The following is a 27,986-nucleotide window of genomic DNA, read 5'->3' as shown; positions in this document are numbered from 1 at the left end:
GTTGACAGCTCAGAGTAGGAATGTGTCAGCAGCTTTACACAGATCTTCCTACTTAGTGGTTGCTTAAGAAAGCCTGAAATAAACAATACTGGAAACTACAGCAAACAGAAAGATGAACTGCATTCTAAGTGAAGCTAAGAAGCATAATTCTGAAGTCAGAGTGTATAAGGGAGGCCAAAGTACCCAGGTCTGTAGTATCTCCTGCTGAAGTCCTGAGACAGTATGGAGACGGCACAGAAAGGCCTCATCTGTAGTCAGAGACCGGTAGTGGGTTTTTAAAAGTTTAGGTACTGAGGAGATGGCTCGGTGGGTAAAGTGCTTTCATTTAAGCATAAAGATCTAAATTGGAATCTCTAAAACTCATGCAATAGCAGTGTGCATCTGTAACCCTGCACTGGGGAAGGCAGAGCAAGGAGACACCAGGGGCTAATTGGCCAGCCACTGAGCTCCAGGTTCAGAAAAACAAATAAGAGAGTGAGAGAAGACAATGTCAATCTTTGGCATCCATATTTATATACCACGTAAAAGAAAATGTAAAGAGCCTGTTTTTAGCTAAAAACAAAAAGTTTCATCAGATCAAATCTTAGCCTCCCTTCACTCCTACAGGAACCATTGGAGCATGCTATGGTCTGCAAAGACAAGATCCAAACCTTTTTTGTTTTTAAGATTTATTTATTTAATATATATGAGTACACTGTAGCTGCCTTCAGACACACCAGAAGAGGGCATCGGATCCCATTACAGATGGTTGTGAGCCACCATGTGGTTGCTGGGAATTGAACTCAGAATCTCAGGAAGAGCAGTCAGTGCTCTTAACCCCTGAGCCATCTCTCCAGCCCCCTAAACCTTATTCTTAAAGCTGTAAGGGCCCATTTCTTTACTACTTGGGCAGAGCTTTTTTTTAATCGTAGACCTGTCTTCTGTTGTGTAAGCACTCTGAAAGCACTCCCTTGTTTATGGCAGTGTATGTTCATGGGGATGTGGGTAAGAAGGCAAGGAGATTGTATAGGGAACCACTGGTAAAGGCCAAGGGAAGAAGGGTCAAGAGACAGGGAAGGCTTTAGACAAGGTGTAGAGCTTGTTCAGGCCTTGGAGAGGAAGGGAAACTTAGGAAAGAGTCTCAGACTATAGCAAAGTGTAGAAAAGAGTCTTATCCAGACTACCAGAATAGCCCCCAGCACTGAGTTTTCAGATGGATTCCTTGACCTTTTCAGCAGGCATAGATTTATCATTGGTTGGTATCAGCCAGCAGGAGCCTGACCTCAGCACAAACGTGATATATAAGGACTACAGCTGGCCTATCAGCCAGCCCCATGGGACCCATTTATTCAAATGCTGGTACTTCTGCTTTACATACCTACTGTTGGGGACATTTATTTGGTTTTGGTTATATAATACTTCTTAAATCTCAGCCTTCCTTTTGCTGATTAGAATTATATTAATTATTATAGACTGAGCAGCTTGTGTGTGTGTTGTCCATTTCTGTCCTATATAGTTTTTAAGTAATTTTCATTTTGTTCCATTCCTAGTTGGTACTATTCCTGAACAGTTTAGTCAGTGCTGCTGTGGACATCCTCAGGGCCATGAAGCCAGGAGTAGACACTCCTCAGGTATGAAAACATTTTATAAGTGGATTTGAGTTATATTTTTTCCAGTCTTATAAAAAAAAACAGAATTGGTATGAAATAGTTCCTTTCCTATACTGTTTTTTTAAATTTTGGTTTAATGTTTTTAATATATTTAATATCTCCTTGTGGTTATAAGATTCCTTTATGATAATTAACCTTAAGAAAACAAGGGACTGGGTGTGTAGCTCAGTTTGTAAAGTGCTTGCCTGCCATGCACAGAGCCCTGGTTTCAGTCCTCAGCACCATATAAAGCCATGCCGCTAATCCTAGAACTCTAGAGGATTTTGAAGTTCAAGGTAATCCTCAGTTAAATAGTAAAGTTAGCAGCCAGCCTGGGAGATAGGAGACTGCGTAAAAAAAGAAAGGACAGACTTTCAGAAGTATGTATGTGCATGTATGTTTATTGTTGTGGTATTGGATAATGCATATTCCTGGAAAGGAACATGTAAATCATATACTATTATAAGTCAAATTCTACTGCATAGACATATGGACATATAAAGAGTTTAATAATTAGAGAAATTTCATATTATTAAAAAAACTCATTCTTTCTCTTTAATTTTGTATTTTCTTTAAAGTAACATTTAAGTAACTTTTTCTGATCATGATATTTATCACAAACTTTACTTTTCTATTTAAGTTTATTTCTCTAAAAAGTAGAATAATGTTTTAATGTCAGGTATAGAATGTGATCAAGCAGGAATGTTTCATAGCAAAGTTCCAGTTGTGTTTGTTTGTTTGTTTGTTTGTTTGTTTGTTTTTTAAAATGGGGTTTCTCTACTTAGTCCAGTCTGTCTTGGAACTCCTTCTTTACACCTGGCTGCCCTTGATCTCAGATCATTCTGTCTCTACCTCTAGAGAGTGCTAGGATTAAAGACATGCGTTAACATGCTTGGCTTTCAGTTAAGTATTTTCTTATGTTGCTGTAATGTTAGAGGTTTTTTTAGTCAGTTGGTTTTTTGTTTGTTTGTTTGCTTGCTTGTTTGAGACAGCGTCTTGCCGTGTAAAGACTGGCTTTGAACTTGAAATCTTCCTACTTTAGCATATTCTCTATGGGAATTCAAGTATACAGCACCAAAGCTGGCCTCAGTGGCTGGTTTAGAAAAGAATACTTTAGACACTAGGAACACTTGCATGTTCTTAACGCTATCAGGAATAATTTGGTTTGCAAGAAACTTAAGAAGATGTCTTAGTGACCTTAAAGCTAGTGGCCTTTGCTTGACAACAGCACAGTTTATATGGAAAAGAGATGCCTACTCTCCTCGGTATTTGCACTGCCTGCCCACATGCCTGCGTGTCTTTCTGTGTATGTCTCCAACAAGGTAAAGTACCAGAACCAACACCTGAGATTGTTCTATGATCTCCACGTGCACTCCCTGAGAGACTGACCAGTCCTCAGACACACACACACACACACACACACACACACACACATGCACACCAATTGCCTTTTTCATTTTCTTTTTTATCTCTGCACTTCTCTGTGGGTTTTAATGTTGTCTTCATTTTGTGGATAGGTTCTCCAGTGCCACAGACCCAGTCACCACAGTCACTCTTACTGGGTGCTAGACTGCAGAGTGCACCCACCCTCACCGATATCTATCAGAACAAGCAGAAGCTCAGAAAGCAGCACTCTGACCCTGTGTGTCCATCCCTTGCCGGGGCTGGATATAGTTACTCACCTCAGCCGAGTCGGCCTGGCAGCCTTGGAACCTCTCCCACCAAGCATATGGGGTCCTCTCCACGGAGTTCTGACTGGTTCTTTAAAACTCCTTTACCAACAATCATTGGCTCTCCTACTAAGGTATGTTTTATACATATGAACTCTGGTACTTTATGAAAGGGTTCATTGTGAGAATAGTTACAATTTTAGTGAACATTTACTGTTCAGAAAAGGAAGTTGAGCCTTAAAGAGCTTAAATGAATAGCACAATATTGCACAGATTATAAATAAAAAGCTGGTATCTGGATCAGCATCTGTCCCAAGTCTGCACTCAACGACCAGTGCACCATGTTTTCTGCATCATATTAACCAGCTTACATATGTCTCTTTAGACTACAGCTCCTTTCAAAATCCCTAAAACACAAGCATCTTCTAACCTGTTAGCCTTGGTTACTCGTCATGGACCTGCTGAAAGCCAGTCCAAAGATGGAAATGACCCTCGTCAGTGTTCACATTGCCTCTTAGTACAAGGAAGTGAGAGGCATCGATCTGAGCAGCAGAGCAAGGCGGTATTTGGCAGGTAAAAGACTATTCTCTCTTTAGCCTTTTACATGAAAACTAATCCCTACCTAAATCAATGCATTCTCTTATTAAAGCAATAAGACACATTAGTTTAGTAGGTGGTTTATGCCATGTAATTAATATCTACCATATACATTTGGAATTTATAAAAATTACAGATTTTTCCTGTAACTGCATAGAGCTCTTCATGAGTTTCTCGAATAAACTCTTTATTTTGGTTAGGAGAGTTTATTTATACCCTGATTTATTTTTCATCTATTTCTGAAAAAAGGCACCTTCTTATTCATGTCACTGTTCTCCTCAGATCTGTCAGTACCGGGAAGTTGTCAGAACAACAGCACGTAAAGGCACCTTTAGGTGGACACCAGGGCAGCACAGATAGTTTAAACACAGAACGACCAATGGATGTAGGTAAGAAGTTTTTCTTAGTTTGCTAACAGGTAATTTGTTAGCATATGCGTAATTTATTGCTTTATCACAAGCTTGGAGGCTGGCTTAAAACAGTACACATATTTTTATATAGCTATAGCTCTGTCATCTCTGTCATCTTTTCCTTCTCCTCAGTACCTGTCAAAACAAATCTTACTCAGTGCTCCGTGATGGGAAGGGCTTGTGACCAAAATGTTATTGTCAGTAGGAACATCCTGGCCATAATTAGCCTAATTACAGTATTCCCAAGCATTTCTTTTATAGCTGCTGAATCTCAGAAATATCCAGTTAGTGAGACCCATGAACCTTTCAGATTTTCTCCAGGGCTTAAATCTGTTGACCACCCCTTTCTATATTATTTTGTGAGGTTTGAGTTGGACCTCTACAGGTACTCCTTGAATGAGACTCACTGAAACGGTAATCAATGCAAAAACAAGAAGGGTTTTATTGTTCCAGCACTGTGGGGCCGCCCCACTTTAAGAGAGAGAAGACTCTGAGCAGACTCTAACGGAGTTAGATACCTTTGATAAGGACAGATTTCAAACAATAAGGGCAGAATTTAATAACTAGGCAGGGTACTATTAGTGGAGTGAAGCAACCTTCAAACTGACCCGTGGTCAGTGGACCGTTTGGGACTTTCCAAGGGGGGTCAGTTGGGGAGTCACAGGTGGCTTTGTTTGACATTTTGGCTTGTAGTTGTTCCAGGAACTAAACTAGCTCTACCCTTCCTGGAAGGGAGGGGTCTTTGTGCTCAGAGGTTTGTTGTGGAATTTTCCCACTGGCCTTAGATTGACCCCAAACTCTGGCTCTTTGAATTTGAACAAACAATAAACAACAGGGAGATTCCATGCCCTAACCCAGTCTTGTTTACAATTAAATTTTCTGGGATGGATTCTAGGAATCTCTACATATACCTAAATTTTGCAATCTTTTATAACCTTATTTTCTCTGGTGATTTGGTTTTTGTATGTTTGAGTCAGGGTCTCTCTACATAGCCCTGGATGTTCCTCTAACTCACTGTGTAGATGAGTACTATTCAACAAAACTCACAGAAATGTACTTGCCTTTGCCTCCTGAATGTACTAGGATCAAAGGCGTGTTCTATTGTACCTGGTTCTCTATTGTCTTTATTGTATTCTCAAAAATATGTGGGCCAGCAAATTACCTGACTGGATTTGTTTTCTAATCAGAAAAGAACAACTCCTAACAACCATAGGATTTGATGTGTCCCTTCATCCTGTTCTTGCTTATAAGGTGTCTGCAGTACGTGTTATGTGCTTTAATCTAGGCATGTCCCGTTTACATGCATAAAGTTGGATATTAACTTTATTGAGACAGAATAATCACTATGCAACCCTGCCTGGCCTGAAACTTGCTAGATAGGCCAGGCTGATCTCAAATTCATGGTTATTCTCCTGCCTCTCTGCCTCCAGAGTTCTGGGATTGCATGTGTGTCACCACACCCAACCCTTGACCTTCTTTACTGCTTTCTTGTGTACTAGTTTAATGTCACATTTTGATATTTTGTTTCTTTTTTTCAAGACAGGGCTTCTCTGAGTAGCTCTGGCCATCTTGGGACTCACTCTGTAAACCAGACTAATCTCAAACTCGGAGATCAACCTACCTCCATCTCCTAAGTCCTGGGTTAAAGGCGTACTCCATTACAATCAATTTCAAATTCACACTAAGTTAATCTTGGTAAAGATAGAGGAACTTGCCCTCTACGGACCAATTCTCATTTCTCTATCAGTGCTATCATTGTTAGTTTACGTATGACATGATGTATTCTTTTCAGATTTTATTTTTTATGTATATGAGTGTTTTCTTGCATGTATGTGTTGTGTGTGTGTGTCACATTTGCCTGGTGCCTAAAGAGCCCAGAAGAGTGTGTCAGATCCTCTGGAGCGGGACTTGCAGATGGTTATTTTCCATCAGCCACTTAGGGCATCACGGCCACCTCTGACTTCAGCTTCACTGTATCCTCTGGCCTTCTGGGGCACCTACAGTGTGTGCACACACAGATATACATATAATTAAGAATAGTAAAAATATTTTTTAAAGTGAGTGAGTTTTAGAAAGGTAATTTACATTAGGAGCTCACTGCACTATTTTCTGATTTGCCATCTTTGGTTGTGTTTAGTTGTGTGTATAGATCTTTGTTTCTATCCAGTGTCACTTTGTTACTTAAATACAGCTTTGTCTCCATCTCCATTCTTGTGGTATTAGCAAATGTACCAGGCATTTGCTTATGTCACAGGTTGCTCTAACAACAGGATTGTTATTCTATTTTAGAATTTTTATTTTATGTTTATGAATGTTTTGCCTTCATGTATATATGTACACTGTATTTATGTGTGTTGCTCCTGGGTTTTTCTTTTTTGATGGCTGTTAGGTTGATTGGTTACAATTTCTTGGGTTTTTTAAGACAGTGTTTCTCTGTGTGTAGCCCTGGCTGTCCTGGGACTCAATTTGTAATCCAGACTGGCCTTGAACTCAGAGATCTGCCTGCCTCTGCCTCTCAAGTGCTGGGAATAGAGGTGTGAGCCACCACTACTTGGTGTAAGAAAAAGGGTTTTCATAAATACATAATTATATAGGTAAGAATTTTAGAATTTATTACCAAAATTATATGCATCTATTATCAAAAGTTAACATACGTCAAAACTTAAATACTAAAATCAACAGGGCTGCAGAGATGCTCAGCCGTAAGAGAACCAAAAAAACTTCTAAAACACTGAAAATAGCATACATGGAGCCACTTGGTTAAGAGAATCATAAATAAAGCATAACTGCATAAATTAGCACAGGGCCACTGCAGGGGTCTCACAGCTGCCTCTTGTTGCTATTGTGTTGTGCCTAAATGCCACAATTATCTGCTGAAAATGCCTCCTTACTCTAATAATAGTTTTTTTCTCCAATAAATTGTGTATCACAATACTAAGAATACTTGGAGAAAGGACAGTCTCTTCAGTAAGTGAGCTGGACCATTCTTTCTCACCATACGTGTAAAGTCAACACAAAATAGACCACGGATCTAAATTAAACACTGAAAGGCATTGTATAGGCAAAGAACTTTTTGGATAGGGCCCCAAAACAAGCCAGGAGTTGTATCAACTAAGAAGCCTGCACAATGAAAGAAACTTAATCTGACTGGAATCTGAAATTCCCTCTATAAATTCATATTTTCAATATGAATCTTGATAACCCAGTGGTCATTCTGTTTGTGGAGGTTCTGGGAACTTTGATAGGAGAGCACACCTGCAAGACACGAATCATGGATAGAGGTTCTTGGGGGGTGTATTATGCCTTTCTCCTTCCTGTCTTGCTCTCCACTTCCTGATCCTTGGTGATATGAACTGCCCCTATCACGTGGCCCCCACCATCGTGAACTGCTAAAGCAACTTGTAAGTGCTTATTATAGAAGGACGGTGGCTGGGCTGTAGCTCGGATGTAGCATCCTTCCCCAGAACTGTTCAACAGTCCCATTACTGGGAAGATATCCAAAGGAGATGAAATCACTATGGCAAATGTTTAGGGATCACTGTCCACAGTAACCAAGTCATGTAATCAACTGAGGTGTCTAACAAGGAAGAAAACATGGCACCGACATACATGGAATATTGTTTATAAAATAATAAGATAAGACCCTGTCATTTATGGCAAGAAGCATAGAACCAGATGTTGAGTATGTTGAGTGAAATAAGTCAGGCATAGATAGGCAAATGCCTCGTTTCTTAAGGTTGAGCACAGAGTGAATAGACCAGAAATCCTTAGAGTATAGGAAGAAGATAGAGAATTGGTACTAAAATGCAATTAGCACTAAGAGACAGTAGAATATCCATACATCCTGTGACGTGTTAACTTAACCATAGTCTTATTTTTAGATTTATTTATTTTATGTATGTGAGTACAATGTCGTTATCTTCAGACACACCAGAAGAAGGCATCAAATCCCGTTACAGATGGTTGTGAGCCACCCTGTGGTTGCTGGGAATTGAACTCAGGGCCCCTGGAAGAGCAGTCAGTGCTCTTAACTGCTGACCATCTCTTTCTCCAGCCTGTATACTGCTCTTTTGATTACATACTTTGTTGCTTTATCACTAAATTCCTAGACTCTTTAGTTCTGCTGAACTATCTACTGTTGAGTCTCTGTATCGAATTTGATTTCTGCTATTGTACAGTCATTCCTCCTTACTTGCCAGAGACTCATTTCAAGACTTACCACAGATGACTGAAACCATGGATACTGCAATACCCTTTTTATATGATGGAGTTTTTTTCCCCCATACATACATGGTAAAGTTTAATTTGTAAATTAAGGCTAGTATGAGTTTAACAATAACCAATAAGCAAAACAATAATATCAGTATATTATATAGATGGCAATATGCTACAGCACATACTCTTAATAGAAGCTATGTCAATGTGGTCTCCCTTGCACTCTCAAAATACTGTGTTGTCAGAGACTTGCCTTTCTTGTGCTAATGTGAGATGTACTTAAAGAAAGCACTTTAGTTGGGCAATGGTGTATAGGATTCTTTAATACTAGCACTTAGGAGGCAGAGACAAGCAGATCTCTGAGTCTGAGGCCAGTCTGGTCTACATGATGAGTTTCAAGCCAGCTAAGGCTACTTCATCATCTCCAACTCTCATTGTTGGTTGTCACTGTTAAGTAGCATTAGAGTTTTTTTGACTAAAACACTAGAATGACAGCTAGTGAGCAGGTAGCATATACAGGAAGGATGTGCTGGACAAAAGATGCTTCATGTCTTAGTGTATGAGTCTGTGATGTTGCTCAGAAGGAAAGCAATTCTACTTCAGAATTCCTTACTCTCCACTTACATTTACAGCCCAGTGAGTGAAAATTGACAGTGTTTTAAGATGATTTGAACAATGTGTCTGTTCTTAACAGTTTCCAGATATCAAGTGGTTATGTAAAAATAATTTTTCTTGGGCTGGAGAGATGGCTCAGTGGTTAAGAGCACCGACTGCTCTTCCCAAGGTCCTGAGTTCAAATCCCAGCAACCACATGGTGGCTCACAACCATCTGAAATGAGTCTGATGCCCTCTTCTGGTGTGTCTGAAGATAGCGACAGTGTAATCATAATATATAATAAATAAATAAAATGAAAAAAAAAACAATGCAAAAAAAATAATTTTTCTTCAGTATAGTTTTACTGCGGAGTAGGTCTGTGAAGGAAGGAGCTCTTCATGTGAATAATCTAGAAATTGTTCTTCTCAGTCACTAGGGATTGGGAAAATATTTTGAAAACAGCTAATCTGAGTGACCACTAATTTGTTTAGTTTTCTTCTATAAAAATTATATTGCATAATAGTTTTACATACACATGTTATAATTTAAATCCAAGTTATTGGTTGTGAAACATTTATTCCCTAAGGATGTTTACCACCCATCAGTTTTGAGAGTTCATGTTCTTTTTTCTCTTGAACTTTGTTAACATTTGTAATCACACATTTTTCTTCTTTAACCATGAACTCTCAGTTTGAGGCAATGAAAATTGTTGATAATAGGGAAAACTTCAAACCTTCCAAAAAATAGTAACATCAGTGGGTCTTAAAGTACAGTAATAAACATCCGTAAATACTTGTTTTCTGAAATATTGATCTCATATGTAGCCAGGGAGGACCTGAAATCCTGATGGGTTTACGTCCACTGCTCTGTGCTCACAGTACAGGAGTGCTCTGCCGTGCCCTGTCTGACCTTAAGTACTTGATGCAGTAGAAGCCTCACAGACATTACCCTGAATAGAGTACCTGCCTCATTTTCTAAATGTTTGAATGTTCTTCACAATTTCTACTGGCATTCGCTTACTCCCTGGAATATCGAAGTGCTCTCTAGTTCTGTAGTGCTCTCCTGTAGACAGGATGGGCATTGCAGGAACTTCCTTTTGTATTTGTTCAGGCTTCTTAGATTTGGAGGCTCACCACTTGAAAGTCATTACTCAGAGACTATATAGTTGAAAAGAAAGAAATCAGTTTTAAGTATGGACTTCAGAAGACAGAAGAGGATATTGTCCTCAAATCTGTTCCTTATGGGGCCTGGACAGATGGCTCAGCAGTGAAGAACACGTATTGCTCTTGCAGAGGACCCAGACTTGGTTCTCATCACTCACAGGCGGGCTCACCACTGTAATTCCAGTTCCAGGGGATCTCCATACGTTCCTGTATGCTTGTACATACAGCCAGGCACACATGCATAAAATAAAATAAATATTTTTAAAACAACATCTTGGGGAGCACAGTACAATCACTCACTGTCATATTAGGGAAGGGAAAGTTGAACGTGCAGTGATCAGGGAAAGGATGTGCTGTGCCAGCGTCCAGGCTTCATGCCCTCCTCCTTCTAGAGAACACTTGCAGTAACAATTAACCTTCCTTTTTCAGGCCAGTCTCTGTGATAAACACGTTAAATTCTTGCACAGTAAACAAAGTTCCACATTTAGTTAAGGAATAGGAACAGAAGGCTATGCGTGCGTGCGTGTGTCTGTGTCTTTGTGTGTGGTCATATTTCAGTGTTATCCAAAGTTGTTCTGTGCTCTGTACATGGAGACAGAAAGCTTCCCATCTGTAAGTTGTGTGTCTTTTCAGTTACTTTCTTTGAGATAGTTAACCTTCAGCTAAAGATATGGACTAAGGAAAGACAACATAATTAATTGTTTGACACTGAACTGTGCTAATTTCTTAGGCATCTTCAGTCAAAGTTGTTATCTGCCCAAAGTTAATGGGAGACTTAATAGCATACTGTTTAGCCTTTTTTCTTCTAAAACAGTATCCCTTGCTTTGTAGCTCTGGCTGGCCTGGAACTTACTATGTAGACGAGATTGTAGTGTTAGGAATTGAACTCACAGCCTTGTCATACTAGGTAAAGTGTATAGAGCATTGACTCTATCCTAACCTTTCAAAATTAGTGATTTATAGGGGCTGGAGAGATGGCTCAGTAGTTGAGAATGTTGGTTGCTCTTACAGAGAACCCAGGTTCAGTTTCCAGTACCTACATGAGAGCCCAAAACTGTTCCTAACTCTAGGTACAGGTGATCCAGCACCCTGCTCTGGCCTCCAGTAAGCTCCAGGCACATGTGCAGTGTACACACAGAAATCTGAACAAACCTCTCCTACACTTAAATAACTTCAAAAATCACTTATGGTCATGTGAAGGCAAGCCAAACTAGAAGTCTTATGTAGTTCCCCTCAGTTATAAAGTCTCTTCTTTCATGTTTGATATGTATTGTAAATTTGACTTTATTATTTGGTCCCATAAAGGTACTAATTTTTAGATGTCTGAATGTGGAAAGGCTCTGAACTAAACTTGCTGATTCTGCATGCTTTGCTGGATGGGGAACTTTTTACCAATCTCCATTTAATCCAAGCTCACCCCATCAGCCCCAGCCTGCTCAGCACCTGCTTTACCTGGGCTTCCTTTCTCACAGGTGTGAGGGTCTAGTCTGAGTGGACATACTTTGTTTAAACTTTTATGTCTTTCTAATCTCTGTTGTTTACCTTTGTGTTTTCATTGTCTAATTTTCTAATTATCAACAGATATAACCTGCAATTCAGATATTTTCTAACTATCCAAAACATTGAATACTGGGCTTTGGTGTGAATATTCACATAAATAGAAGAGAGGTATTACTCTAAATTCTTTTATTATGGAATTTTTTTCTGAGATAGTGTCTCATAATATAGCCCTGTCTGGCCTAGAATACTATGTAAACCAAGCTGCCCTCAAACTCCTGGAGATCTGCCTGTTTCTGCCTCCGAAGTGCTGGGATTAAAAATATGACACATCAGCCATTTGGTGGTGGTGCACACCTTTAATCCCAGTACTCAGGAGGCAGAGGCAGGTAGATCTCTAATTTCAAGGTTAGTCTGGTCTACAGAGTGAGTTCCAGGGCAGCCAAAGGTACAGAGAGACTTACCTTGAAAAAAACAAGTGTGACCCACCACTCCCGACTCTTTTAATTATATTTAAACTTTTTATATGTGTGTGTATGTATGTGGGCATGTACATGTCACTACATACATTCATGTTGAAGTCAGAGGAAAGCTTACCAGGGGCAGTCCTCCTCTACCCTGTGGATATTCGGAATCAAATGCAGACCATCAGCTTTGGCGGTGAACACTTTCACATTTCACCAGCTCACTGACACTCTAAAATAAGTATTTTTCCTTGGAAATATTATATCGAATAATCTAATCTTAGAGTGAATGTCAGAATTCTAAAAATTAATATTAAATGGGGCTGGCGAGGTGGCTCACCAGCTAAGAGTGCTTACTGTTCTTACAGAGGATCCAAGTGTGCCTCTCAGCATCCACAGCTCACAGCTGTCTAGAACTCCCAACTCCAGGAAGATACGACATTTCCAGTCTTGGTGAACACCTATAACCATTTGCATATAATCTCCATTGCACACACATAATTAAAATGATAAAAAATAAATGTTAAAATTAATAAACGTCTGTTTCCTTATATTACAATTACATACAGGCATACTATGAATGTAATCTAATATCTGGTCAACTTTTTGTTGTAGCTCCAGCAGGAGCCTGTGGTGTTGTGTTGGCATTGCCAGCAGGAACAGCAGCAAGCGCCAGAGCTGTCCTCTTCACCGTGGGGTCTCCTCCACACAGTGCCACAGCCCCTACTTGTACTCACATGGTCCTTCGAACAAGAACCACCTCAGGTAAGACTCGCTTGTTGTAGTTCAGGACATGGTGTGACTAGTTCTGATGATGGTGTAGTGAATTAGACAAATCCCTCACTTCTCTAGCCTTTGCTTTCTGTCCCCATAAAGTGATTATAGCTGTTTACCTCCCTTAAAGAGTTATGTCAGAAGTAAATGAGGTGACATGTTAGGGAGGACTTTGTAAAGTTAAAGTAATATATACTCTATGTATATTTCCGTGTGTCTGTGTGCAACATAACGGTAAAATGTGACCTCTCCATGAAGAGATAGACGTGCGTGACGTGTTTGTATTCTACTTCACTCTTCAGACTGAGGTCTTATTTTAGCAGATCTAATAAATTATTGGAAAATATACTTTTTAATTTACTTATTGGGCAGCTCAAAATTGATCCCAAGGCTCTCCTACATGCTGGACAAATGCTATACCACTGAACTGCATTCCCAGTTTCCCCAGCCCCTTTCACATGGATAACCTCGAACCCCTGATCTCCTCCATCTACCTTTCAAGTGCTGGAAGTGCAAGCGTGTGACTTGACACCCTCAATACACCACCATTTAAAATCATTTTGTATGCATGATTATTTTGCCTGCACGCACGCACGCACACGCGCGGACACACACACACACACACACACACACACACACACACACACCTTTCTTTTTGGGGTTTCCCAAGCTGGCCTTGAGTTTATTTACAGTGTAGTCCAAGCTGGCCTTAAGTTGAGCTCCTCTTACTTACTTTAGCTACTAGTATTACAGCACATGCCACCAGATTTGGTTTAAATTTTATTTTACTTTTGTGTTTCAGGTACCAGTGTTTGTACTTAATCCTATATTTTTAAAGTCATCCATATTATCTAAGATGTCTACTAATACTAAAAATTAAGAAAGTATTTGATTAAGGTTAGAGAGTTGACTAGTGGTTAAGAGCATTGACTACTCTCCCTGAGGATCCGGGTCTAATTCTCAGCATCCACGTGGTCTCTCACAAGTGTCTGTAACTTTAGTTCCAGTGGATCCAGTCCCTCTGTCCTCTGCAGGTACCTGCACCATGTGTGCAAACCCACATACAAAATTTAAAATAGTAGAGTCTTTTTTAAAGGTATTAAGAGTGAGTTTGAAATGATTGTGTCTTAACTATATGTGCTGTTTTCGTGTCCTCTGGGTTCTTGTATTCCTAATAAGCTACTAATCAGGGTACTTGTAAATTAGTAAGGGAAAGATAAGATAATGAAAGGTAGAGCTAAAGCATTATTTATAGATACTCAAAAATATTCCAGGCTAGCTAGGTCTGCCCAGAGTGACCCTGTCTCCAAACAAAACAAAACAAAACAAATTCTTCTTTTTCTCCTCCTTCTTTTCCTTCTTCTCTTTCTTCTTCTTCTTCTTTTTTTTTTTTTTGGTTCTTTTTTTCGGAGCTGGGGACCGAACCCAGGGCCTTGTGCTTCCTAGGCAAGCGCTCTACCACTGAGCTAAATGCCCAACCCCCTTCTGCTGCTGCTGCTGCTGCTGCTGCTGCTGCTGCTGCTGCTGCTTCTTCTTCTTCTTCTTCTTCTTCTTCTTCTTCTTCTTCTTCTTCTTCTTCTTCTTCTTCTTCTTCTTCTTCTTCTTCTTCTTCCTCTCTCTCTCTCTCTCTCTCTCTCTCTCTCTCTCCCTCTCTCTCTCTCTCTCTCTCTCTCTCTCTCTCCCTCCCCCTCCCTCCCTCCCTCTCTCTTTCCCCCCTCCTCTCTCCCTCTGTCCTCTCTCTCCTATCTCTCGGGGGTAGGGGAGGTGTCTGACTATGTAGACCAGACTAATTTTGAACTCTCACAGATGCCTGCCTCTGTCTCAGAACTGCCTGGAGTAAAGACTTTGCCCCCATGGCTCAGCTGTATCAGCAGTTTTTCCAAGTATAAGTTCAGGGCTGATGTGGTTTAGTAGGAATGCCTAATGCTTCTTGAGAAAGCTGTGTGGCCAGTCTCAGGAGAACTGTAGTGAATAGTAGGTGTAGTGGCACCTACTTACATCCAGCATTTGGGAAGCAGAGACAGGCAAGTCTCTTGTTCTAAACCAGCTTGGTCTATAGAGAGAGTTCCAGGACAGCCAGGGATACATTGGAAGATCTTTTCTCAAAAAAAAAAAAATGTTTATAATGTTTACACTTTGAAATTTCCATTCCTACTTTGGAATACTCATCACATAAAAATAATTTAAGAAGAATTTTTTTAGTAATAATTTGTAATACAAAAAAAAATCAGCAATTAAAGTTTTCCCAGATATATATACACTGTATACGTAAAGCTAGTAAACTACTGAGCATCAGCTGCATTTTTATACTGATCAAGTCTGTGAAGCATAGAGAGAGAAATATTGTGTATTATACAAATTTGTTTAAAATGGAGTGTGGAAAACTGGAGAGGCTGATTTCATCTTATTTACATGTGCATGTGTATGTGTGTATGTAAAGAGAGATGTTCGTCTATTTACATGTGTATGTGTGTATACAAAGAGATGTTCATCTATTTATAGAGCGAGGGGCCTGGGACTGTAAGTATCTTCTTTGTCACTTCAGTAGGTAATGTTCAGTAGTGAGCAGAGTGAGTGTGAAACCCTTCTGACTGACCGTGAACATGTGCTACGAGTATTTTTTCTTTGCAGTGGGGTCCAACAGCTCAGGAGGCTCCTTGTGTTCTGCGAGTGGCCGAGTGTGTGTGGGCTCCCCTCCTGCGCCAGGGTTCGGCTCCTCCCCACCAGGAGCAGAGGCAGCTCCCAGCCTAAGATACGTGCCTTACGGTGCTTCACCACCCAGCCTAGAGGGTCTCATCACCTTTGAAGCCCCTGAACTACCAGAGGAGACACTGATGGAGGTAGGGAAGAGGTGACAGGGATGTGTGAGTACATTGTTGATCTGATGTGAGTATCCTAGTGATGAGGTAAGAACAAACCATATCAAGTATTTCCAATTTCCAATTCCCTTTTTAGTTTAGTTTAGTTTGTTTGTTTGTTTGAGACATACTGTATAGCCCTGGATGTCTTAAAACTGTGTAGACAAGGCTGGCCTTGAACTTACCAGTGCTAGGAATACAGTTCTGCACCACCTATGCTCAACTCTGTTTCTAAGATTTTTTAAGGTTTTCCCTAGAAACATAACTTTTTTATCCTCAAAACTTATTCTCTTTTTTTTTTCTTTTTTCTTTTTTTCGGAGCTGGGGACCAAACCCAGGGCCTTGCTCTTGCTAGGCAAGCGCTCTACCACTGAGCTAAATCCCCAACCCGTTATTCTCTTTATTAGGTAAAAATAATGTATCTAAACATAAATTTTAAAACAATGCCAGTCTATGGACAATTTGACTAATGTGAAAGGAAAGTCAGTTTTCTTTAAGAATGTCATCTCTGTCACTCCAGTGGATGGCCCACACCTAGAAGTATATAGACAGCAAAAATTGGAGTTGGTGGATTATTTTTTAAAAAGTAGAAATGAAGATTGGGAGATAAGGAGGCGGGAATGGATCTGAAAGGAATTAGGAAGAGGAATCAGTGGTAAATATAATCAAAATACATTGTATGAGATTCTTAAAGAATTAAAAATATTAAATTATAAAATAAAAATAATTATGCCAACATGATGGCACGTATAGCAGGGTTTTAAGTTTGAGGCCAACCTGGGCAACAAGGTAAGACCCTATGTCAATTAATAGTAACAATAAGTCACAATACCAGGTTAGCCATTCACATAGAAATATCCCTGCTTACGCAGACTCGAAGCTTATACTCATAGATCAGGGCTTTCTCTCTGTGGATCCAGTTCTGCTTAAAAAAAAAAAAAAAAAAGCACACACTACGTGTCATCTGCCCTAAGGAGGATCTAGAACCACAGGTTGCTGTTGTGACTTTAGAGTTGTTCTTCTCAGTTCCTCCCTCCCAACTTAAGGACAACTGTGTTTTGGTGAGTATAGCCCAATACACTGTTATACAGCAGAGAGACCTAAGAGATGCGAGTGTTTTATTCTCCTGTCTCAGAGAAACTTGGAAGGCTGGGGGAGATGACTCAGCAAAGTGCTTGATGCACAAATACAAGAACCTGAATTTTGGTCCCCAGAACCCACATTTTAAAAAAGAAAAAGACAGACTGACATGGCATGCTTGTAACAACAGCCTTGAGTGAGTGGATTCCTGCCAGTCAGTCTGTCGGGATCACAGATTCACATTTAAGGGCTGATCCTGTCACAAAACATAAGGTATAGGCAGGGAGAAGGCTCAGTGATTTAGAACCCTTAAGACACATTAATGAGGACCAGAATTTGGATCCCAGCATCCAGGTTACAAACCAAGTATATCCCCCCCCCTTTCACACACACACACACACACACACACACACACACACACACACACACACCTGTAATTCCAGTTTTTTGGAGGATGGGAACAGAGGGAAACACGGGGGCTTGCTGGCTTCAAGCCTATCTGAGAAAATAGGAACCCCAAGTTCAGAGAAAGACCCTTCCTCTAAAGAATAGGCAGAGAGTGGGGGAGGATGCCCAACATCCTCACTTGACCTCCATGTTCATGTAGAAGTGAGTGTCCACACATACATTTACATTCACAGACACCAAAAATACGAATAATTGTTTTAAAATACAAGTGGATACTGATCAAGGAAAGACACCCATACTACTCCTCTACCACACACATAGTAGAAAGAAATTTTTAGTCTTATTTGAGATTTTTTTTTTTTTTTGGTTCTTTTTTTCGGAGCTGGGGACCGAACCCAGGGCCTTGCGCTTCCTAGGCAAGCGCTCTACCACTGAGCTAAATCCCCAACCCCACCCTTATTTGAGATTTTAAAGTTCATTTATAACTAAAGAAGAAAATTTTAGAACAAACTTGTTTTGAAAGGACATCGTTTAGAGAGTCTCTCCATGGTCTCATCAATAACTAAGTAGGTCACAGAAAATCAGAGCTTTGTTGTGAATTACTCTTAACTAAAAACCACCCCAGAGGCTGGAGAGATGGCTCAGTGGTTAAGAGCACTGACTGCTCTTCAGAGGTCCTGAGTTCAAATCCCAGCAACCACAGGGTGGCTCACAACTATCTGTAATGAGATCTGATGCTCTCTTCTGGTGTGTCTGAAGATGGCTACAGTGTACTCACATACATAAAATAAATAATAAATCTTTAAAAACTACCCCAGGTCTAAAACTTCCTAAAATAATAAGTCAGTAAGCTCACTAAACTATAAGTATATGTAGCTCTTGGTGGCAACAGCTGTAATTCCTGTTATTCAGAGAGTTAAGTTTATTATTTATATGAGAGTGTAGGTGCCATGATGCCACATGAAGGTCAGAGGATAAGTTTTGGGAGTTGGACTCTGTTGAAGCAGGATCTATCTTGTTTCTGCTGCAATGTGTGCTCCTAGACAGCTGACCCATGGGTTTCTGGATGGTTTTCCTCTCTTTACCTCCCATCTCACTAGTGGTTCTGAGATTACAGATGCCTGTCTTTTTCCTCTTTCCCCTCATGGGTTCAGGAGATTAGGCTGAGGGTTTCAAGCTTGCAAAGCAAGTGCTTCTACCTGCCAAGCATCTCTATATCTGTGTCACCCACAGCCGTTCTTGTAGTCCTCCAGTTTTTAAAATTACTTTGTTTAATGTATAGGAATGTTTTGTCTGTGTTATATGTCTGTGTACCACGTGTCTGTTGTCCATGTGGGTGAAGAGAGGGCATCAGATGCCCTGGACCTAGAGTTACAAGTGTTTGTGAGCTACTGTGAGGGTGCTGGGAATTTACCCTCTGTCCTCTGCAAAAACCCATGCACTTACCCCAGAGCCATCTTCCCAACCCTCCCTTGCACTTCTTTTTTTTTTTTTTTCTTTTTTCTTTTTTTTTTTTTTTCCGGAGCTGGGGACCGAACCCAGGGCCTTGCGCTTGCTAGGCAAGCGCTCTACCACTGAGCTAAATCCCCAACCCCCTCTCTTGCACTTCTGATGTCTGTTTGTCATGTTTTGTTTTACATACGTTGATTCAATTATTAAGGTTTTGGGTTAATTCGGTGGTATTTTTCTGATAAAGGCACAGTTTACAGCCTACTCATGTGGGTGTTGTAATACATGAAGACATTTCCAGATATAATATTTGGTTTGATTTGTATTTATTTTCTAACAGCTTTCTGAAATTTAAAAACATTGATTTTCTTTGAACATTCCAACACTCATAATATGGGGAAACTTTGTATATATAATACAACTAAGTTCTTAATGTAAAATTTTATAAAACACCTTGCCTTTGCAGCGAGAACACACAGACACCTTACGTCATCTGAACATGATGCTGATGTTTACTGAGTGTGTGCTGGACCTGACAGCAGTGAGGGGTGGGAACCCTGAGCTGTGCACATCTGCTGTGTCCCTGTATCAGATTCAGGAGAGTGTAGTTGTGGACCAGATAAGCCAGCTAAGCAAAGATTGGGGGTAGGTACCGCCTGTCGTTCATTTCCAGGTTCTTTATGGTTTCTGTGAACTTGCATCTTTTTTTTTTTTGGTTCTTTTTTTCAGAGCTGGGGACCGAACCCAGGGCCTTGCGTTTCCTAGGCAAGCGCTCTACCACTGAGCTAAATCCCCAACCTGTGAACTTGCATCTTAAACATAGGCATTGTTACTTGTTAGAAGTCAGGTCTCATTTTTGAAAGCTGCAAGAAAATATGAGTCGTTCCATTGTGTGAGATGTTAGTTAGCAAGAGTTTATTATACAACCTTAGCATTAGCTTTCTCCGAAAATTTACCACTGGAGACATTTGATGACCAAGAAGTTATACATATTTTTGTTTCAGTGTTCCCATAATATTCAAAGTTCACATCTACTTGTCCATACTAGTTCTTCTCCCTTCAGGAGTTAGATATATATTGAAAAGTCAGGAGGAGCCAAGTGTGTTCTACACCCAACGCTTGGGATACTAAGGCTGGGGAGTTAATAAATTGAAACCTGTCAGGGATACACAGGAAAATCTTTTCTCACAGTGGGAAAAACGAGGACCTAGTCCCCTGGAAAAGCGGTTTGGACGGTGGCCTGATACTTAGCAGGCTGAGCCTCTGGGTCCGTTCCCAGGATAACTCTGCTCCTGTCTCCGGTGCAGGCGGGTAGAGCAGCTGGTGTTGTACATGAAGGCGGCACAGCTGCTGGCGGCTTCCCTGCATCTCGCCAAAGCTCAGATCAAGTCCGGGAAGCTGAGCCCATCCACGGCTGTGAAACAAGGTACAGAACAGTTGGTGGTGTGCAGCTCCAAGGGTCTTGGAGTTGCGCCTTCCTGTCCGGCAGAGTCAGCCATGATCTTTTGTTTCTAATTGTTTACTGGTACAGAGAAGTCAGGAGTGCTGGACCAGCTTTTCTGTGCTGATCTTAGAACCTGGCCTTCCATCTTTTCCTTCAGTGACCGTGCAGTGTCACTTTCCTTCCAACAGTGGGAGAGGTATATGTCACTGTGCTACTTCTGGAAGAAATGAAAAATAATTCCCATTTCAACTTTGTTTCAGTTGTTAAAAATCTGAATGAAAGATATAAATTCTGCATCACCATGTGCAAGAAACTTACAGAAAAGCTGAATCGCTTCTTCTCTGATAAACAGAGATTTATTGATGAAATCAACAGTGTGACTGCAGAGAAACTCATCTATAATTGTGCTGTGGAAATGGTAAACCTTTCAATACTTAATATTTTATAACTATAATATTTCTCTCTGGGTGTCTTTTGAACTGAACACCTACTTGGAATGCTCTGACCTTTAAAAGTTCATATCCTGCTACGTGTGGTGGCACAGGCCTTCAATCCCAGCACATGGAAAGACAGAGGTAGATGAATCTCTGAGTTGTAGGCCAGCCTGGTCTACAGAGTGAGTTCAAGGACAGCCAGGGCTACAGAGAAACCCTGATTCAAAATAACAAAAAGCAAAACAGAACAAAAAAACAACCAAGAAAAGAGTTTATATACTACCCTTTCTCAAGTCCAAAGTGTGAGATGTATTGGACTTAAGTAGTACTTAACATTATTTAATCACTTTACTATAGTTTATAATCCTAGTGGTTGTATTTGACATTTTTATATTTCCTTTTAAACTTCATTTCTAAGGTATGTTCTTATCCTTTTATAGTTTTTATCTAAAAGTTAATATGTTTCTATATTTTCTGCTACTTAAGAAAGTTTGGCTCTGTAAAACTTAGAAAAAAATAGTACTTTGTTAATCCCCAAAATTTTAGGTGCTTGACTTCAATTTACTGACTTTACTGAACTATAGACACTTAGGAAAAGCTATCTTTCCATTTGTTAACTATACTGGATTTTTTTTCTATTTACTGTGGGAAATGGCTCTAAGAAATCTGTAACATAGGGTTATTAAGTATCTAAATGGAGAAGGTTTATGGACTAATGTTCTTACACCTTTTCAGTATAATAGATATCTCCCATTTAGATAATTGCACCTTTATTGTTGATGTACCCTGGCTTCACCTTGACGGCTACTAAATTAAATAGTTTTATGAAAAAGCTTTGGAATGAAAGTGACCGGAGTGTATTATTGCTCTAAACTATTGGCAGGAATGGTAATATACCACACCATACCACATTAAGACCGTAGGGATTTTATTCAAGGAATTATATTGCTTCTTTCCTTTCTGGATTTAGCTGTGACGTTACAGAGTCTTCCTTCTTTTCATAAAGTGTATTGATTGTAATATTTTTTAAAGTGCTTTGTCCATAGGGTTGGTATATCCTTGGAGTTCCAAATCTTTTGTTAACTGGTTCCAGGTTCAGTCTGCAGCCCTGGATGAGATGTTCCAGCAGACTGAAGACATCGTTCAGCGATACCACAAGGCAGCCCTTCTTTTGGAAGGCTTAAGTAAGATCCTGCAGGACCCTGCAGATGCTGAGAGTGTGCATAAGTGTAAGTGCTGGCCCGGCAGTGCCCCTCCCTCACCCCCACCCCCGCTCTCCACAGAAAGAGAACTCGGGACTATTACACAGAGAACTGAGGAGAGGGGCGGGAGGGATGGCTCAGCGGTTACGAGCCCTGACTGCTCTTCCAGAGTCCTGAGTTCAATTCCCAGCAACCACATGGTGGCTCACAACCATCTGTAAAGAGATCTGATGCCCTCTTCTGGTGTGTCTGAGAACTGAGGAATAACAGCCATAGCAGTTTTTTTAATTGTTTAGTTTTTAAAGAATTGGGTATCAGTCAGGCAATGGTGGTGCATGACTTTAATCCCACAACTTGGGAGACAGAGGCAGGCAGATCTTTTAGGCCAGCCTGGTCTGCAGAGCCACTTCTAAGACAGCCAGGGATATATAGAGAAAACAAACAGAAAAAGAATTGAGTATCATGACATTTAATTTTTTTCTTTTTTCCTTTTATTGGATATTTTATTTACATTTCAAATGTTATCTCCTTTCCCGGTTTCCCCTCCAGCACCCCCCCATCATATCTTCCCTCCCCCGGCTTCTATGATGGTTCTCTGCCCTACCTGCCCACTCCCTCCCGCCTCTCCACCCTGGCATTCCCTACACTGGGGAAATGAGCCTTCCCAGGACAAAACAAGGCCATCCTCTGCTATATATGTGGCTGGAGCCATCAGTCCCTGCATGTGTACTCATTGGTTGGTGGTTTAGTCCCTGAGAACTTTGGGAACTCTGATTAGTTGATATTGTTGTAGTTCTTATGGGGTTGTAAACCCCCTCAACTCGTTATTTTATTATTATTATTTTATTTTATGTGCTTGAATGTGTTGCCTACATGTATATCTACATGCTTGATGCCTTTGGGAGCTAGAAGAAGGTATCAGATCCGCTGGATCTTGAGTTGCAGAGAATTATGAGCACCATGTAAGTGGGAGGACTTGAATCCAGGGCCTCTAGAAAAGTAGCCATTGCTCTTAGCTGCTGTGATCTCTCCAGCCTTCAATTATGGGATTTTTCCAAATAATATTTGATTCTGTTGTTTCTCATTGCCTCTCTTCTTCCCCATCCACATTTGGCATTGTTCTGAGCAGCATGACAAAATCTCAAGTTGTCCTCTGCTAGCTGGGACATAAAGCATCCCCCTGTCCAGTGCACACTTGCTATGTGTGCCTCCTGCCTATGAGTCTCTTAGTAGCAGCGTTGTGAGGTAGGCTGTGTCGATGGTTCTGTGTTTGTAGATAGAATTCAATATTGTTTATAGTTTCGGGCCTAAATAGGGATCTTAGAGTGAATCCTTTGTGGGTAAAGAGCCCCTGAATTTAACAGATTGTAATTTGTCTTCTAGATGTAGAATCATACTGCCTGAGATGGATCTTGACTTTAAAAACTTGAACAAGTTATTAATCTTTTTGTGAGATGTTGACAACAGTGCCAGCCCTGTATGCTGTAAGGACTAGAGAGGCTTCATATAGAATATAGATTACTTTCATCCTTTATGTTGTCATCGCATTATTTGTGGTCAGGTTCTTGTTTAAGACTGTAGGGGGGGTTTGTTTTTTTTTGTTTTTTTTTTTTCTTTTCTTTTTTTCCGGAGCTGGGGACCGAACCCAGGGCCTTGCGCTTGCTAGGCAAGCGCTCTACCACTGAGCTAAATCCCCAACCCCGGGGCTTTGTTTTATTATTGAATAAAACTCTTTTAAGCTTTCTGGGTGTAGTAACCAAAGAATATTGTAAGGATCCTGTGTACTGCATATTTTATATAACTAGCAGATGGATGGGATACCAGAATGATACATAAACATAGATATATTTCTGTCTGTATGTATATGTGTGTATGTATATTTGTGTGTGTGTGTGTGTGTGTGTGTGTGTGTGTGTGTGTGCAGTGTGTGTGTGCAGTGTGTGTGTAGTGTGTATATATATATCCATCCCTAGTATCTGGTATGAAGAGTTGTTTTTGTGGTTTTAGGACAGCATTCCTAAAGTTACTTGTACTTCTAAGCAAGGAGAGTCGTTGTGCCAATCTGAGTTTTCCACTGCAGCATTAACCTGCAGGTTATATCTGAACTGTTGCAGGTCAGAGGAAAGAAAGTATATTCATTATGTTCACCTTGGGGCCAAGACAGAGCAGGAACTATGGTGGTGAGAGTCATGATTTCCCCCCTTAGTTCCTCTGTCCTTGGGTTAGAAAACACAAATAGTTTTTATGATTAATGTCACTTTACATTTTATTTTTAGATAAATGTAGTATTGAAAGAAGATTGTCAGCGCTCTGCTGTAGCACTGCAGCTGTGTGAGGAGCAGGCTTGTCTGTGGACCAGCATAGAACAGGAGGTGCCTGACTGTGGACCAGCGTGAAACAGGAGGTGATACATTTGATTACATCTTGGTTCTGTCACCCATCCCAGGACACTGTGGTGACTACCAAAGAACAAACAGCAACTTAAGAAGGAAAACAATACAAAACTACTACATATTGTAGGAAACCTGCCTTATTGGAGAAGTCACTCCCTCTTTCCTTTCTCTTTTAGAAGCAGAAGCAAAAGAGTTGTCCACATGGCTCGAGTTATTAGAACCTGGCAAATAAATGTACCTTAGAACTAGTATCATAAGTACAGTTATTCTTGTGGATAATTAAACAGGAAACAAAGTGAGTGACCTCACTCAGCTCTCTGAGCTATATGTGAAAGTCCATGTTTGCTAAAGCATACACAAGCAAAAGAGTATACAGCTCATCCAGACAACTTGAGATTTGGGGTAAGTTTGCCTGAATCTGAGCGTGCATCTTTAAACAGCTCAGGAGAAGGAATTTTAAGAAGAAACAAGGTGACTCTTGGATGAACTGTGAAATCTTCAACTTGATCTAATGTGGACATGACGTTAATCTTCCAAAAATCTTTCATATTGCACTAATTTATTAAATAACTATGTATTGGATTTTGCAATTTAAAACTAACTGAGGCACAATGGACTTGTTTAAAATATTTTACTTGATTACATACATATGTCCTTTTCAGAGTTCATGTGTACTCTCCACTGAACTTGTAAATGGTCAGAACTTGCGTTCATGTGAGCCTTTGCATTTTTCTCACCTGCGATATATCTTCACCCACAGATCTTCTCAGTGGAAGTTTGAGTTGCTGATTGTTTGCATTTTTTGTTGTGCATGCAGAATGTTCATCGATTCTTGTGACCTTAGTTTTATTAAAGGCTGTTGATTTGGGCAGTATTAGAAAGCTATCATGAATCAAGAAATACTCTTGAGAATTTTATAGGGCCAAATCAAAGTGATGAATAATGGCTTGTTAGTGATGTGGAGTTTCTACATAAAATTAGTAAGAAATGAGGTTTGTTTTCCCTTAGAAAAATGGGCAGCTCTCTCCAGACTAATGTGTACTTCTCAGTGTTAACCCTGAGTTCACAAATAGCTGGTCATGGCAGATCAACATCTCCCCAAGAATGGTTTCTATGTTGTATATTATTTGGTTTCTTTTACTTACCTGCTTTAATACTTGAATAAACCATTCACCGGTTTTAATCTTTTTACTTCAAAACTTTGACATAATGACCTGCGCTCTGATAGCTGCACAGAAGCTCTTTGGCACCACACTTACTTTAGTGTGCTGATTAAAGTTAACAGAGAAAATGGTTTTCATTTACTTGGTGAACAAAGTAATGTAATTTTTACATTATTTATCTGTATGAAATTCTAGCAGTTAATTTGAACGTTTATGTATAGGATGTTTGTATTTTTAGGTCTTTACTACGGTGTTTCTACCTCTCATTTGTAACTGCATTATCTTCAAACCAGGTAAAACCCACTGAGTCATTGTGGAATAGTCTTTTTAAATTGCTTGTACAAATGTATATCAAGGTTAAATAAAGCTGACAGTGTTTTTAGGGTACAGTTGGGGTGATATGAAGTGGCTTGTCAAGCCAGATGCTTTTTGAGAGTGGGTCGGAAACTTGGTCGTCAATATTCTTTGCCCTGCTCCAGGATTTAAAACCCTTGGTGACTGTCATACCGGCTCCTGCAGACAGACTGTACCCCTCCTTATACTAGTGATAAAATGTCTTCTGTAATTTTTACACTAAATTCTTTCATGTTCTCTTAATCACCCTGTTTATCTCAGTTGGTTTTCCAAGTAAGCAGATGTAGTTGGCCTCCTCTTCTACACTTTTTAAAAATATAATATCAACAATTTTGGAGAGGATGAGGTTGGTGTAAAGTCAGGAATAGGTGAGTGTTGAAACTGCACTGTTACTCTCAAGCTCTTCCTGTGTGACCAAGGTCTTGTGGGTGGTGTGAGAAGCAGCGACATCTCAGCAGTGGAGAGCAACTGCAAACTCTTGAATAATGGTTCTGATATCCTACCATTATCAAGGCCAATTGTTTAAAGAAATTTTTGCCTTGATTATAGCAATAATAAATAAATGCTTTATGTTTCTGTATTTTTATTTCATATCATGTATTTCATAAAATGGAATTAGACAAGTTCACACACTCATGGGTCAGCACCTGTATTCACATCCTAACCTGGAAAATAATTGACCATGAAAATGTAAGTAGAGGAATTATGAGTGAATTGGTTTTCTTGCTATGTGGATTTTCTTTAACTGTCACATGTTGGAGATCTGTTGTTGACATAATTACTTCCTACAGCCCTCACGTGCCCTTTTCTCTACTAGGAAGAATAGCAGCCTCACAGGAACCAGTTATAGGAGCTGGTGTAGCTCTCGTTAGTTTATTTATAACGGTAGAAGGAAGTTGAGTTGAATGCAGAAGAGATGCGGACACAGAGTAGGTCCTGGATGCATCTATCGCCCGGGTTCCTATACATCCCTTCTGCATGGAGCTAGTACTTGGTGTCAGTTTCCTGCAGCACTTCAGGTAGAAAGAATGGCATCCCTCTTTCCAACTCATCCGTTTTCTACTCCCTTCTCTACCCAGCTGGCCCTGTGAAGTAGCATTTCTCCTGCTTGGGAATACTGTGCTTAAAACTGCTGATACACAACTTTAATTATTTTGAGAACATTCAATAAATGAATGAATGATTTATTTTCCATAGTACAGTGTTCACTGGTTCCCACAAGAGGAGCTTTTCTACAGTCCAGCATAAGAACCGTGCTCGGTTAGATATGACCTGTCAGAAATGGCCTTTCGTAGTCTCTGAAGAACAAAGAAGAGGAACCTGAGTTGGGGCAAATTAGTCATGAGCTTGTGGACTCAACTATGTGAAAACCCGGGAGGAGAAGCACAGAATTCACTTTAACTATCCTTCATCTTTGTCTCTGAGCAGTAGTGCTCAGAGAACTTGTCTCGTACATGCACCCAGTTCTAGATGGCATTTGGCCGCTCACTGAGCGTTCTGAATCATTGACTCAGCAGCTGTGCAGACTTTTTTTTTTTTTTTTTTTTTTTTTTTTTTTTGAGCTGTGGACCGAACCCAGGGCCTTGTGCTTGCTAGGCAAGCGCTCTACCACTGAGCTAAATCCCCAACCCCCAGTGCAGACTATTAAGTCGTTCCCAAGTCCCCTTTATCCTTTGTGAACCCTGGTGAGAATATTATCTTTGAGTGAGGAGTCAGAAGTTCCAGACACTGTTTTTGGCAGGTAAATCAGGAAATTGGATCTGAAACAATGGCCCTAAAAATGCATGGCCCTAAAAATGCATGACCCTAAAAATGCAGTGCTACTTAGCATGGTAGCACCATCTTTAATCCCAGCAATGGGGAGACAGGTGGAGCTCTGCATATCAGAGACCAGTCTGGTCTGTAGAGTGAGTTCCTGGACAGCCAAAGCTACATAATAGAATCTACCTCAAAATAAAAATTAAAGAATACATTTAATAAAGAGTGCCTATGGGAGATGAGGGTAGATCCATGACAGAATCACAAGATTTGTGCCAGAACACTGACACCTGTATGTGATTACTCAGAAGCTCTAGATGCTCATTTTAGGACAGGGTGAAAAATAATTTAGCTTTGTATTTGTTTGAAGCAAGGGCAGGACTCAGTGATGTTACATGTAATAAGAGAATAAGAGCCTGAGAGACTTGAT

The 27,986-nt window shown here is 40.2% G+C and overlaps 1 protein-coding gene across 9 annotated transcripts in view; it reads left to right on the top strand.

The window, feature by feature from the left end:
- The window catches only part of Ulk2 (unc-51 like autophagy activating kinase 2), a 78,807-nt gene extending 51,820 nt beyond the window's left edge, over positions 1-26,987 (top strand). For 3 of the 9 annotated variants that reach the window (XM_063269010.1, XM_063269009.1, XM_063269012.1), the window contains 10 exons: positions 1,530-1,610; positions 3,146-3,432; positions 3,684-3,871; positions 4,178-4,284; positions 12,855-13,004; positions 15,645-15,853; positions 19,275-19,453; positions 20,116-20,234; positions 20,513-20,670; positions 21,780-26,378. In XM_063269010.1, coding sequence (XP_063125080.1) covers positions 1,530-1,610; positions 3,146-3,432; positions 3,684-3,871; positions 4,178-4,284; positions 12,855-13,004; positions 15,645-15,853; positions 19,275-19,453; positions 20,116-20,234; positions 20,513-20,670; positions 21,780-22,109 — 1,808 coding nt within the window. In that variant the 3' untranslated portion in view covers positions 22,110-26,378. Of the gene's footprint in view, positions 1-1,529; positions 1,611-3,145; positions 3,433-3,683; positions 3,872-4,177; positions 4,285-12,854; positions 13,005-15,644; positions 15,854-19,274; positions 19,454-20,115; positions 20,235-20,512; positions 20,671-21,779 lie in introns of all 9 variants that reach the window. The other 6 variants (XR_010055178.1, XR_005489813.2, XR_005489812.2 and 3 more) reach the window with 5 other exon arrangements.
- Positions 26,988-27,986: the final 999 nt, after the last annotated feature.

Source organism: Rattus norvegicus, chromosome 10, assembly GCF_036323735.1.
Source record: "Rattus norvegicus strain BN/NHsdMcwi chromosome 10, GRCr8, whole genome shotgun sequence".
Taxonomy (NCBI): domain Eukaryota; kingdom Metazoa; phylum Chordata; class Mammalia; order Rodentia; family Muridae; genus Rattus; species Rattus norvegicus.
This window is presented reverse-complemented; position numbering and strand designations above follow the sequence as displayed.